Source organism: Macrobrachium nipponense, chromosome 46 (assembly GCF_015104395.2).
Source record: "Macrobrachium nipponense isolate FS-2020 chromosome 46, ASM1510439v2, whole genome shotgun sequence".
In the NCBI taxonomy this organism is placed as follows: Eukaryota; Metazoa; Arthropoda; class Malacostraca; order Decapoda; family Palaemonidae; genus Macrobrachium; species Macrobrachium nipponense.
This window is the reverse complement of record NC_061106.1, coordinates 42,140,582-42,156,070: the sequence shown is the minus strand read 5'-3', so window position 1 is coordinate 42,156,070 and position 15,489 is coordinate 42,140,582. Positions and strand designations below refer to the sequence as shown.

The following is a 15,489-nucleotide window of genomic DNA, read 5'->3' as shown; positions in this document are numbered from 1 at the left end:
CACTTTGTACTTACAAGATGATGTTTTCATTCGCACTATTCACTTGCAAGATGTATCAAGTGTTTTTGGGGCCGATTTACTGTGTCACGTCAATTGTATATCTGGGTATTTACATAAATACAAACGAAAACTTCAGTCAGATGGCAAAAGCACACCTCAAGTATCAGAAAAGGTAGTAGCGTTTTCTTTCATAGCTCCTGATATTAAATCTGGTCTAGATAAAGTTATGGATACACCCTCAGATACATTAGAGAGCAGTTTAATATACAAAATGAATATAGCAAAGTAAAAAAACAAGGAGCTAAAACTACTGTTGGATGATTACTTTGAAAATGGTATTAAGTTTTTCCAAGCCTACAAAGGCTAACAGATGTCATAAGCAGTTGCAATCCTGTTACAGAATGTGGGTGCTCTTCTTTGAGGGAATCACTGCAGAAGCTAGACTTTGGCCTCAGTGACAAATTTGGTGATGCACAGGACCTTAGAAGCTCTTGCACAGAGTCAAAAATACCTGAGATATCTATAAAGTTTTTCAGTACATTATGTAATATAGATGAAAACACAATTGAGGAATGTGAGATCCTCGAAAATGATGATGAAGAATTGGAAATAGGGAAGTACTCACACCGACGGAATCTTAAACACAAACTTTATTACAAATAATGTAGTACAATATTCATCATGGGGCTAGAAAAACACCTTTACATATGATGGTAGGGGAATCTATACATCAGAAATTTAGAAGCAAAACCTTGATAACAAGCTCAAATCAGGTAGGTTTAAGTGTCAGTCGCCATGAAGTCACTCGTCACCAACATAACCAAGCACAGTGTGCTGTTAAGCAGTCTCCTTCTCAATTTCCAAAGCCAAGTCATTTTAAGAGTGGCTCCTTCATAACTGACGCCTTCGACAACATTGACCACGAGTGGAAGCTACTTTATATGGTGTTGGAGGTTTTCTCATGACACCGTATGTGCACTCTTCGAAGAAAAACCACTAGAAATGCCAGCAAAACTATGCTTGTATGCTTATCAGAGACTGGGGTCTTAGGAGGGATGAAAGCAGTTCAAGGGCTTCGTCCATGCATAAAGTTACAGTTTTATTCAAAACCAGCAAAACATCCAGAAGTCTCAAGGAATTACGAAGTTACCTCAGATTTATTTACGATGAATGAGGATGAGTATTGAAATTCAGACATGTTATGGCAGTTTTGAAGAATTGCTCATACCATTCTACATATTCTGAGATTTCCAATCCAGAAGAAAATCTTGAACAGCCTATGTCATCATGAAGTGTATTCCAATGCGCTTTGCTCCGAAGAAGAGCTACACCAGAAACACATTGGATTCTTACCAGTAATCACAAATTTATCACTGAGGACAAAGTCTAGCTTCTGCAATGATTCCCTCAAAGAAGAGAACATTCTGTAACAGGATTGCAACTGCTTATGACATCTGTTAGCCTTTGTAGGCTTGGAAAAACTTAATACCATTTTCAAAGTAATCATCCAACAGTAGTTTTAGCTCCTTGTTTTTTTACTTTGCTATATTCATTTTGTATATTAAACTGCTCTCTAATGTATCTGAGGGTGTATCCATAACTTTATCTAGACCAGATTTAATATCAGGAGCTATGAAAGAAAACGCTACTACCTTTTCTGATACTTGAGGTGTGCTTTTGCCATCTGACTGAAGTTTCCGTTTGTATTTCTGTAAATACCCAGATATACAATTGACGTGAGACAATAAATCGGCCCCAAAAACACTTGATAAATCTTGCAAGTGAATAGTGCGAATGAAAACATCATCTTGTAAGTGCAAAGTGGCTTTCAAAGAATCTTCAGCTCTTGGGTTCTCACTTATTCTATACTTCTGGTAAATTTGCTTATGAGATTTCTAATTACAGATAATGCATAAATGGTCTAGATAAGAAGTAACACTTGCTTGAGGACTGTGGTGTCGTGATCGTTTCCTTGCTTCATCGTCATATTCTATTTTTTCCTTATCATTTTGAATCTTTAAGAGGGACCTCTTTTGACAGTACTGTATATAGCAGGCATTGCTTAAATGGCAGGAAAACACTGCAGCCTCACTTAATTTGCCTTTAAACGGTTATTAACAATGTCATTGTGTATTTTTTGCAGCTGCCCTGATTTTTCTTCTGCCATTTTCAGTACTTGACACACTCCCATCACTTTTATTACGCATGATACATGGCTTTTCATCTGTTTTGAGGTCTGATGCACCATCCTTTAACACTAAACTATTTTAGGACATCCATATCTTCGTTTCATTTCACCAACCCGCAGGAAAAAAAATCCTATTAATTGGACATAAAAAAATTTAGAATAATACCTTAGAATTAGACACTTTCAAGTATTTGCAAACATTTTCATCTTTTTTCCTTCTTCTTTTAAGTTTGTTAAGTTCTAGTTAGTGGAAATAGTTGATGTTTCATTCAAATCGGGCCAGTATTAAGAGAGATATGATAAGTTTCACAATCGAGCGGCCGCCATCTTTGATGACGTCATAACCGGAAAACCTACCAGATGGCAGATGTCCACCCAAGTCGAAAACACTTACTAAGACACTTACTAAACATTTCGGAGGTAAAATTCTCCATACTCAAATTTTCCTACAGAACCATTCCTAGCACCTGGACTGTAGAGAGCGTCAGTCTACGGAGTGGCGATCTCCCTGCCGAGAGTGTGACCTTGGGTGGCCATATTGAAAGGTCTCGGTCCAGCTCATATTTAGAGAATTATGTTCATAGATTTGAACTCTGTTGGTTTCAACAAAAGTTTTCTTTTTCTAAAAACTTACTTCGATTTATGTCATCATTCTAATTAATATTAGGCCAAGCATTACTTTCCTGTGACTTGCATATTTTAAAATAAACGTTCATGTTATTTCTATACTCTGTTTTTTTTTCCATCTGTCCATCCACCTGTGGTGGTCACGCATGCTAACACTGCATCCCGGGCTTTAAGTAAATAAAAAGGATATCTGGGTGTACATTTGCAACTGAAAAGTGTTTTAATAATTTACTATATGCAAATTACACCGTTAACATTCGAAATAGGATGTTATTTAAAGCCCGGGACGCAGTGTTACCATGCGCAAACACCACAGGCGGATGGACAGATGGAAAAAAAAAACAGAGTATAGTAACTCGTCTGCTTTCGATGTGTTACCAAGTCTTGTGACGTTGAAATACTTAAATGTTACTTATTTCCTCAACAAGAAACAATACTCTTGGCATGATAATTGGTTGTAAAGTAATAGGTTTTTCATGATAGTTATCTTTTGGGAAATGACCTTCTGGCAAGACAGCAGACGAATTTTTTTGGAGGGAAACTGACCTAAAGTGAAGACTACGACAATGAGAGGAAACCTTTCCAGATTATAAATAATCATATATATATATATATATATATATATATATATATATATATATATATTGTCATGCTGCCAATTCAGTACATATTAGCTTTACTCTACCTTTGATTGAGGCACATTCCCCGTAATTGTCTTATATTGAAGACGTCTAAGTTACCGAGTTTCTTTTGTTGCCAGTTATCATTTTTAAGAATAATCTCTGACGAGCCTGTGGCACCAACAAGGCAGCCATGAAATCTAATGAACCATTATTCAGTCCCTGCCGAATTCTATATGTTAAACAGAAAAACATCACGGAACACTAAAAATTTTACTCATTATCGTAGGTATTTCAAAGAAGTTGCCAGTTGCTATGTTAATCATTTTACTTTGAGCTTTTCAATAAATAACCAAGTTCTTCCTTTTTTATGTGCTTATATGGATAGTGTAATGACTATTGAGAAAAGTGGATGTCCATCTGTTTAAAGAATATTACATTCTCTGTTTGATGAATTCAATTTTATAGTAATAGTTTAGTTCTGTTTCCCATTTTGAGTGATGTTTGCATAATGTTTAAAAAGACGACTTATAAAAAGTTCCCAGTATTATTAATGATAGGATAAAATCGTAGCTTTTCAGTAATGAATACACATGAAGACGTGTATTAATTCAGTTTAAAGCCTCAATTATTCATAAGGTATTTTTTTAAATGTTAGACTGTGTATTACTTTTAACCTTACGTCAACCGTAACAATTCGCCCAAGTGTTTCTATTACCATATGCTGGTATGAAAATACCTTTAAGATCTGCCATTTTTATATAAAAATCACACTTAATAATATTATATACTACCATATAGTATTATGGTTTTACTCAATTTTTTCTAATACTCAGTGTACTTAAGTAATATTGGTATTTCTATATAAGAAAAAATAAAGAATGGACAATAGTTATTTAGTGCTAAAAGCCTTTCTTATAATAGTTGCCATGTAATATTTTGAATTACGTTTATTTTAAATTTTTTTGCGAGAATAGTGAATAACTTTTCATATCAACGAAAACTAGAACTCATTTTTAAGCCATGTATTATATAATTATAATAGAATATCTTACATCTTTGGTAAATTCGTCGGTTTAGGAAATATAGTTGTCACTTACAATTTAAAAGTTGATTTTATTTCTAGTTACTTTTCCTACCAATAGATGTCTATGGTGGTGATGTCCCAAGTTGTCAAAACGATTTAGAAAGCCTAAACTAATAAACTAAACACGAAGGTTGTGAGGAATTCCTCTCATAACGATTTTATTTTCTAATATTTTTGTGTATTCACTTGTTTCCCTGTCATTTTTCTTTGATTATAGTTATTAGTGTCTGTCTCATAAGAAATTATTGATTGATTTTCACTGCGTATTGCCGTCTGTCAGGTAATCGACAGACAGGAACTATGTTACTGTATTCGTATTCATGTGAAAACCAAATATATTCGCATGCCCATATATTTTGTAAAGATATGTACGTCTACATTGCATGACATAATAAGGGTGAAAGAACCACATCTATTCGAGAATGACACTTAACATTATATTATCTGATTTTGCTATGTTCTAGTACGTAGTATCTGTGGTGCGGTTAGCACTGAAAAGATGGTTTTACACAAAGACGAAGTCTTTTGACATGAACGTCAGTAGACGTATTAGTAACGAAGTATAATTACTGTTTTAAGTATGATAATTCATTTGTCCTTATATATATGAAATTGCTCTTGGTGAATGTATTGGTAAGAGTTAGTGTCGTTGGGTTTTGTTTGTGACTCTCGCCAGAGAAGCCATTAGGAGAGGTCAAAAGATCGGGAGGGGAAAGGAAGGGTAGTAGTTCGCCCCTCTGAACGCTCCCTTGCGTGCCCCTCTATGAGTGTGTATGCGTATGTGCGTAGTACACTGTATGGGCATGATATCGCCCAAAACTGTATTGACACACACCACCAATTAATTCACTACATTTAATAAATATGTTGAAGTTGCTCACTATTATATAAGGAATTTATTTTTGACAACGAACTTGATAATTATTGTAAAGTTTTTATGTTCATGAAAACCTTGTAAGTCAGTTCTGCATTCGTGGTAATTGTATAACTTGTCTCTTTTCCCCAACAAAACCCGAATGCAGGACGGAACGAACAGCTTCTTGGCTCAACTTTTGAGGTGACCTGTTATTTAGTAGTTTGTGTAGTGATGTGTGTGTGTGGATTTAGAAAGGGCGATTGCCCTGATTCTTTGAATTTTGTCGTAATTTGTTTCATTTGAGTGCCATTGATTTACAATTCCCCATGAGTGATTAATTTCATTTGTCACTTATATGTTATTACTCTTTGATATGTTTAACTTTTAGTTATTAAATTAATTTTAACTTTACATTTATCAAATGTGTTTCAATATCCCTCGATTTTATTTCATTTTTCCTATGTTTAAGTTTTGTGGATGGTGAATATAAATTGATCTGATAAACCTTTATTGTGTTCATACTTTAAGGTTATGCAAATAACTTTTAGAAACGAGATAACACAGCGGTCCTCTAAGGTCTGAAAATCAACCCGTGAGCATTCGCAACATTTAGAGAGAAAGAGAAAGGCACGTACCTCTCGTCTTATCTCGTGTAGCGATTTATGATCTAAGTTCATGTCTACAAGGACTGCTCAGTAAGTGAAAGTACTTAATTGTGCTACTATTCATTAATGATATTGGTGTGTTATCCTCGTTAATAATGAATTGGGTTGAGAGATATCTCCCCGTAATTTAGAAACCGCAAAGGGAGTTTTGTGGAGTTGTTACGTAAGGCTTTTAGCGGTTTTTGACCAACTAACAACGTTACGCATATAATACAGTCCACTATAAGTCCATCTTTTGCGCCATAAAGGTATTATGAAACCGATAAGTAGATTAACATAAATCACTAGTATGTATATATATATATATACATATATATATATATATATATATATAATATATATATATATATGTGTGTGTGTGTGTGTGTGTGTGTGTGTGTGTGTGTGTGTGTGTGTGTGTGTACTTTAGGTATGAATCTGGAATATGATATAGCTGTACTAATGGGACATCTTATGTGACTTTCTGTATGCTTGGTTGTTTTCATTATAGTTTGGTTTCCCTAAAATGTTCGTTTTTCTTTCCTAGGGAGAACAAAATCAAAGAAAATTGTTTCAATTTTTCGGTAAAAATCAACGTAGAACTACAGAACAGTTTTGCATGGTGGATTATTACCTTGGAAACAACTTTTTCATAGTATTTTGGTTGGTTATCAAGAATTTACCGAAGTTAACATTGTTTTTACTCAGTATTTGTGTAAATTTGTTTTTTATTCCACGCAATGCCGCTGTATTTTCATTTAATGATGTTTGTCTTTATTGGGTTGATACATCAGCTGTCCACAAGGGTTTTCAGTTAAAGTCTCGCTGTGTGAAACCATACCCTATCGAAGCTTCAACATAAAAATGACTACAAATACCATCTATGGTATCTTTGAGATATTTTTTAACCATCATATCTTTTAAAACTATTAATGAAATGTGCTAAACTTTCGAGAAATGATCTGGAGGACGTTTCAACGTTGTCAGAATATTATTGGAACCCCCGGGCAGCATATTCCCGAAGTGCACTGAGCGTTCGGCCAGACCCCGGCCCTACAGCCACTGTGGGCGGAGATATCTCACTATTATAGCAGACGACGCAGTTCGTTCCGCCTTACTACCCTCTCTGTTCTCCTCCGTCATTAGCTTACTTTGTTGTTTTTATAATTTCTATGTTGTGTGAATATGAAATTGTGATATATATCCATATTTTACAATAGCAATATGCATATTTTGTATATAAATCAATGTTATTCATAAAATTTATTGTAATATGCTGCGAGTTTCGTCCTAAACCTAAACCCAAAGTTTTGTTTATATTCGTCAGCTGATGTGTGGCCTAACTTCTGTGGCGGAGACATCTCTCTTTCCTTGCAGACGACGGACGACGCATTTTGCATTTCGCTATGCCATACTGCCCTCTTCATTCTTCTCTCAGTCATTAGCTTATTTTGTTTAGTTTTTTTTTATTATTTTTATTCATGTTAGGCTTTTTACATGCTGCCATCTGTTTGGTCTTTACGTACTACTCACTCGCAATGCCGTTTCACTTGTCCTGAGGTGTGACGTCACGAGGTTACGAAATGCTGGAGCTAATTGCCCATATCTAATATATAATATATATATATTTATATATATATATATACATATATATATATATATATATTACACCTCAGGACAAGTATTTCCCAAATTAAACAAGCTGAAATATAATTATATAATATATATATATATATATATATAATATATATATATATATATATATTTTATCTATATATATATAATATATACAATATATAATATATATATATATATATATATATATATATATATATATATATATATATATATATTATACATATATATCCCCTTTTTCATACCCTCTCATTTGTTACAACTTTCGGATGACAAGTATCGTATAGGTTCTAGGAACTGCAACTGAGCTGAATTGGAATCTGAACCGCGTCTGAGTTTCAATTATTTAGCACTTATAAAGTGAGAATATACTGGACTATATATTTTTAGGTAAAATCTGTGAAGCTGAAATATACTGGTTCATTTGTTTTAGAACCTGAGCCAATACTTATAAAAACCCTGAAAATATGTTTGTCAACTTTACACTAATGGCCCAGAGCTAATAGTTATCCAAAGTGAAAATATATTGGTTAATTGATACTTACAATTAAGCTAGTAATACTTATAAAGTGAAAATATATTGCTCAATTTATAATTACAAGTAAGCTAATAATTATAAATGAAAATGTATGGGTCGATTTATACTAAAACCAACCGAGCTAATGCTTGTAAAAAGTAAAAAAGGTATGGGCCAATTTCTACTCAAGACTGCCCTGATACTTATAAAGTACAAATATATCAGTCAATTTACATTAAACTCTGAGCTAATGCTAGTAAAGAGAAAATATGTTGATCAATTCGCAATTCTAACTTTGTTAACACTTTTAAATAGAAAATATCTTAACCATATCATATGAAGTATGAGCAGATACTGCTAAAAATGTCGACAGTACTCCTGCCCTAAAAAAATTCCAGTAGGAACTGAGGAGGCAAAATATCAAATTGATATTCTTGTGACGAAATATATCAATAATAAATCTACATTCTAATTAGCTTTCTATTTATGACTTATATCGTGAATCAGTTGTCAGCTATTTTCTACTAAAAAATATAGTTCACAAAGATATGTGTGTGTGCGTGTGCGTGTGTGAAGATTGGCTCCAGGGTGTTCAGAAAGTCCCTGAGCACTGCATAGAAATTCCTTTCTTCTGAATGGCTCCAGGGTGCTCAGAAGGTCCCCGAGGACTGCACAGAAATTCCTCTCTTCTGAAGACCGAAGCAGCTCCGTGGAGCCCAAATGACTCAGGACCCAGACACATCAACTGTGTCCGGGGATCAGCAAGCATTCCCGAAGACAGCGCCAGACGCAAGAATCCCAGAACCAACGTCACGCGTCTTTTTTTAATTAATGATACGTCAGAGAGAGAGTTGATTTATAACAAACAAAGATGTTTCTAAGTTTGCTTACAGTTGTGCTTGCACAGTGCTTTGAATTCGCGGTTCATCAAGTCCCCCGCGAGATTATGTGGTTTTTGCTTGCCATACCTGTTGTGCTATTCACTGAGTATTTATACTTCGTGGATTTGGCATTAGTATGGTTCCGGATTCTTTGTCGATTATTCTCGGCCTTGGACAACCCTGGCAGTCTTGAGGAGGCTGGAAATCTAGAGAACCAAGTTGTTCATTCTGAGATTGACGAACTCGATATTTCGGATAACGAAGAAGACGACGCTTCGGATAATGAAGAATACAGTCAGTTCAGACTGCGAAGATGATGACAGTTCGGATAGTGAAGAAGAATCACCCCATTTGGATACTAGTCGAAAGTTCGAGGAAGTAATCCTGAAGAATGAAAATGCCTTTTTAAGGTTTGAAAAAGAGAAGTTAGAGAAAGACCAGCTGATAAATGAATTAGCACGAAAGGTAAAGGCCCTGACTCAAGGAAGAATGAAGATGGAAGAACACATAAGAGACCTCGAAGTATTGAACAAAGAAAAGGACACACAAATCTATTCAATGTCCGCCGAAGAAATGCAAATACTGAAAAGCAAAATTATAGAAAAAGGCAAAGGTAACCGAAGTGCAAAGAAAGAGAGAGAAGAGAAGGACCAGAAGCGATTATTTTGGAAAACACTTTTGTACGTCGCAGTTCTCGAGATGGAGAAGGAGACGTTGCATCGAGATCTACAGCAAAGAGAAGATAGCAGGCTAGAAATGCAAGTCAGGATAACCGAGCTAAATGAGGACTTGCAAAGTCTTCGCAAAGAGAACAGAAGGAAAGAGAAGACCATTGAAATTCTGAGAAGGAAAGGGAGCGAAGACCTCCAAGATCAGCGACTTAGAGGACGAGATTACAAGTCCTTGTCGCTGAGAAACGATGGCCCAAGAAAATGTGAACAGCTCCACAAATGTAAAGCCGAATTAGATGAGAAAAAGGAGGAACTGGAAAAGCTGAAAGAGGAGAACTTGCAGAAAGATAGAGAGCTCCTCCGACTGGAAAATGAGTGCACCCTCAAGCAAATGGAAGTCATCCGTATGAAGAAAGCATCTCAAACTGTTGTAGCAGAAAACCCACGGCAAATGGAAAAGCTAAATGAAATAAGAAGAAGAAAAGTTCAACTTGAATTTTGAATTGGCTGAAGCGAAGGAGGAATTAGAGACGAAGGAGTTTGAAAAGATGGAGGCAATCTTGGAACTCGAAAGCCTCCAGGAGAGACCTTGGCAAGGACATGAAGATCAGGGAGGCTTTTGGAAAACTTAAAGTAAAAATGCTTAGCAGGAGAACAGGAGCGTCAAGGAATGAGGCTCCTATATCTGAGAGGAAAGCTGAAGAGAAAAAGGCTTCGGATAAAGCTCGATGTCTGAGGAAAACCAGATCAACTGCGAAGCTCTCTCCCGACAAATGGACAGCCTCGAAGAAAAACTTTTCAAATCAAAGGATCTGCAGCCAACCTCCGAAAACTGGAGCAAGAAGCAAAAAATGTTCTGAGAGCTCTACAAGGGAAACGCCGTCACGTAAAGGTGCACACAAAGGAACCTCGGCATTTTTTAGGAGAACTGGTGGTTTGCTTGCAGAAGAAACAAGCCAGGGTAACTCTGCTGTTGGGAACAGGAACAGGCTGACTTTTGCGAAGAAGAAATCACTCCTGGATGTAGTTGTGGAAGCAGCTCTGAGCGGTGGACAGACTACAACGGCTAGTGGACTGGCAACAAGTGCCCGAAGAGGGATTGTTGTGCATCCCTTCTCCAAGATTGGACTGTGTGCACCCCCTCTCTCCTCCTGCCACAGATACCCTCTGGAATGGGTATCAATGCGAAATCACATGCGTGAAGGCAACCTCTGGCGCGGCGTAAGAACCCGTAAGTTTTCATACCAACTACATATGTTGAATTGGGTTATGCATTACATATTAAATCCCATTTCTTGCATAATACTGCAGTGGCAACCTCTGGCGCGGCGTAAAACCCCGTAAGTTCAATGCCTTTTAAATATGCAAAATGGGTATGGGTTATGCAATGCATAATGGATCAAATACTTGCATATATACCGTGGCAACCTCTGGCGCGGCGTAAAACCCGTAAGTTTAATGCTCCTATATATGCAACATGTTTGATCCCAGTGTGGCAAGGGCACTAAAGACATCAAAGGATACCATCAGGAGTCGCTGTATTTCGACGTCGTCCGCTCTGGAGATGGAAGCTTCCTGTCTACAGCAAAGGAGTAATTGGATTGCAAAAGGAACCAGAATTTCCCAACAGTGAGCAGGAGAAATGGCTTGATTTTGGACTCTGTAAAGGAACCACCTGTTTTTCTATCAAAAACAGAGGAATGACCTGGAGCTTACCAGATGCAGGGTCATCAAACTGAGGATTTCATCTATCTTGGCTAGCTAAGAAAGCTGAGAGAAGGGAAGGGTCCCACCCCTGGCAAATGTAAAACCCCTTTCAATGACGCTCTCTTAGTAATGATGCCCCAGGGGTGAGATCACTTAAAGATCGATAAAGGCCTAATATATATATATATATATATATATATATATATATATATATATATATATATATATATATATATATAAATATCTATATATATATCTATATATCTATATATAGATCTATATATATATCTATATATATATATATGTATATATATATATATATATATATATATATATATATATATATATATATATATATATATATATTTATATAGATATATATATATAGATATATAGATATATAGATATATATACGATATATATATATATATATATATATATAATATAATATATATATATACATATATATCTATATATATATATATCTATATATCTATATATATATATTAGGTATATGATATATATACATATATATATATATGTAATAGCGTGGCACAGTGTCGTTATTCCAAAAGACAATAACTTAATAATACTTAAGAAAAAGGCACGAAACGGATAATAAGGAAGAAAAGGGAAAGGGAATACGATAATGATTTTTCTTAGCGAAGGGATTTTGTTACTCCAAACATTAGGCTTTTAGCCATTAGACATCTGGTTTTCATCTCCCCAAAAAGCCTCTGTCCGTACCAGCGATTAGTGACCAACAAGAGATTATGGTCGATGAGGGATATTGCCCAGGCATATTCGAGAAATTGGAAACTACTCTCATTAGCGCCTATGACTAATCGCCGTTCCCTTCGTGAACAGGTCAGAGAGAGCCATCTGGCATACGTTAAAAAGGAATTCTATGACCCGTTGTTCAAAGGAGGGGAGTGCCGAATTCTTAAAAGCTCCACCCTCCCAAAGGTAGGCCTCTAGTATCGACGAATCAAAAGCCATGAGTGTTGGTCATAAGACAGCCCAAAAGGGGTATCAACGAATGACCTATGAGGTTACCAAGGGATACGCCCCTAAGAAGCCAGGACATGAAGAAGGAGGCGTATACAAATTCAAAGCCTACGAATCATTGTAAAAGACATGACAGGAAGGCGGTCTTGTATAATGTCTGTGGCCACTAAGACACAAAAAGTCTTTCAGAAAATGCCACACCCAGTCAAAATCCCAAAATTCAAAGGCGGTGCCAAGGAGATTTCAACCGAACAAAAAGGGCAGACAGAGAAAAGGGAGCAGAGAAAAAAGGGGAACAGAGAAGTCGAGAGAAGATAACGACAAAGAGGGGAACGAGGAGAACCAGTGGCGCAGCAACAGGCAGAGAAGAGAGAGAAAGACAGAAGAATCCCCAGAAGAAGAACAAGTGCAAAAGTGTGGTGTGCGAATCAATCAAAGACAGTGAAGGTGACAATCAATACTCAGTAAAATTCCCTCGTGCCTATAGACTCGTAATTGCAACAAGTGCCAATTAAGTTTTATCAGTCCAAGAGCCCAGTAACTCAGAAGGTGGAAAAACCCTTGTAAGAATCCCTAACGAAGAATAAAACGTAATTTGTATGGATATATCAATTTAATTTCTCATCCAAAATTAGAACCCATTGTTACGAATTCCAGATTAAGAACATTGAGCAAGACAAGAAGAATATATATAAGCCTAATTCCCCAAAGTACAGCATCCACGGCACACGTTACCTTAGATCTGTGCAAAGAAAGTAAGTACCGTCACAGAATTATTGGTGGCAGAGCGACGGGATACGATGAGATAAAGATTATATAGTGACAAGATTAATTGATGTCGAGCGGTAAGGATAGGAAGAGACAAAAGAGACAGCAAAGAAATGGTGATTAGCGACGTGATACGAAGACACGAATGACAGTTAAAAACAGCGGCAGCGAAACAGAATCAAAAGTTTAGTGTCGGCATAAGAGATTTCAATCCATTCACGCCACTCGAAAAGGAAAGTTCTCCCCAAAGACAGTTACCAGTGCTTCCCCAAATACAAAGACAGTTACCGAGTTGTAACAATAAAAGCGCTCCAAAAAAAAAGCACCCACACTTCACGAAGAAAAGCTCCACTCCGAAGAACAGTGAAAGAACTTCCACTAGAAGAACAAGATATCGAAAGCGTAAAGAATATATCAAGAGGAAAGAAAACATAATTCCGAAAACGCAACAGTCAACGCAATCGAGAGAGAGAGAGAGGTCCCCTTTCCCGAAGAGAAGAAGAAGAGAGAGAGAGAGGGGACCACACATCATTCAACGCGCTGGTAGGCGAACGCAAGCGGTCAGACGTAACCCCGGATGTCGAAGACGACGAAAGAAGATAAGTCCAAATAAATGTCCCCACACTTACATAACATTAAAACTCTATTAAAAGTAAATTACGCGATTCAACATTTCAGTTAGACAATTTCTGGTATTTTGCAAGATTAAAGATTTTCACTGACTTTTTTTTTGGCAACGAAACCTTACGATATTTCTTATTTTACTAATTATAACTAATCAGCTACTAAGACCTTTTCCCGAACATTTGTATTTACTAACCAATAACTTTAAATTTTAATTTGAATTTTGATTGTGTCATTTTATGTTATTTTTTGTGATTTTGGTTGTTTTGTGATTTCTTATACTCTGTTTTTTTGTTTTAGTATTTGCTTTTTACTTGTTACGTCGAATGAATGTTTACTTGTTTTTATTTTGTTTGTTTAGGATAACAAGGGTAATTCACGGGAGGTCTCTCGTTAGCGTACACTTTACGGTCAGTTCAGTATCGTTTTACCAGTACTGTTAAGAGGGTTTTTGTTGTTGTTTAAGAATCGCTTATCGGTAACGTAAGACTTTGAGAATATTTCTGGGAAAATTCTTTTATTTTATTTTGGTGATCGAATACTTAAGTAAAAATAATTTATTGTTATTATCATTATTTTTCTTTCGGGTTAATACTGTCATAACTTTGATACTTTTAATGATACTCAGTACTTAAGAAAATTTCCATTAACGAGTCGATGGTCAAAGGGAGACCGTCTCCTTACCAGAACGTAAGAACGCCTGTGCTCACGAGAAGTCAAATAAGGAATTTAACCATGCCGGAAGGTACACAGTCCGCGAATTCGAACGCAGCAGTAATGGGAACACATAAGGGACATGTAATTAATCATATAGCTAAATTTTGCGGAAGAAAGAATGGTCAGTTAGCTTGTAACTTAGAGAACTGGATAGAGCAGGTGGAGACACGCCTAGATAGCATAACGGGGACAGATAGAGAAAAGCTTATTGAAGCCAAGAGTTATCTTGATTTGGAAGCCGGAGGAGACTTAGAGCGATACGCCACTCGAGATTACCGAGATCTTAAGAATTGGGAAGAACTGAAACGGTATTTTAGGAAGGTCTATTCCACAGTTGGTGAAAGAGATCCAGTTATAATAGCTTGGCAAGGATAGTGCGTCAATTTAAGTTAGACGAAAGACGTTATCAAGAGTTTAGCTCTCAGTTGTATAACAATATGAATGAATGGGGTAACTTCATGGAATCCACAGGTTGGATAGAGGTAGAAGAGCAAAGCAAAAAATGCTAATGAGTCATGTTAAAAAAATATTTAGACTAGCAATAATGATTGGAAGTCTGCCAACGGAAGTTATTGCAAGGATGACTCGTAAGTGGGAGACATCCGATGATGTAGCAGAGATTGAAGAGGAGGAAACAAAAATCTTAGGTGAAAAGACCTGAAGGGAATCCTATATACAGACCTTTAGTCGCTATAGGACAAAGGAAAGAGGTCCAAATAGATCTAGGACACCATCTAGAAATCAGAATAAGATGCAGGTAAATCTTCTCAAGGAGGATTTTCGACAGTCACGTGTTATAACTGTCAGAAGAGAGGACATTATGCCAGTGACTGCCGAGGATAGCCTTCTGTCCTTTCCATAAGAGAAAAGGACATAGTGCCCGAGAATGCAGAAATAAATTTGTTTTCAGCTCCTAGAGGTAGATCTCAGTCGAGAGGG

General features: G+C 36.4%; 1 protein-coding gene across 1 annotated transcript; it reads left to right on the top strand.

Moving 5' to 3' along the window:
• Positions 1-9,337: 9,337 nt before the first annotated feature.
• On the top strand, positions 9,338-10,228 carry LOC135214709 (interaptin-like). Its single transcript, XM_064249040.1, has one exon. The coding sequence runs from the start codon at positions 9,338-9,340 to the stop codon at positions 10,226-10,228; it is 891 nt and encodes a 296-aa protein (XP_064105110.1).
• The last annotated feature ends 5,261 nt before the right edge of the window (positions 10,229-15,489 follow it).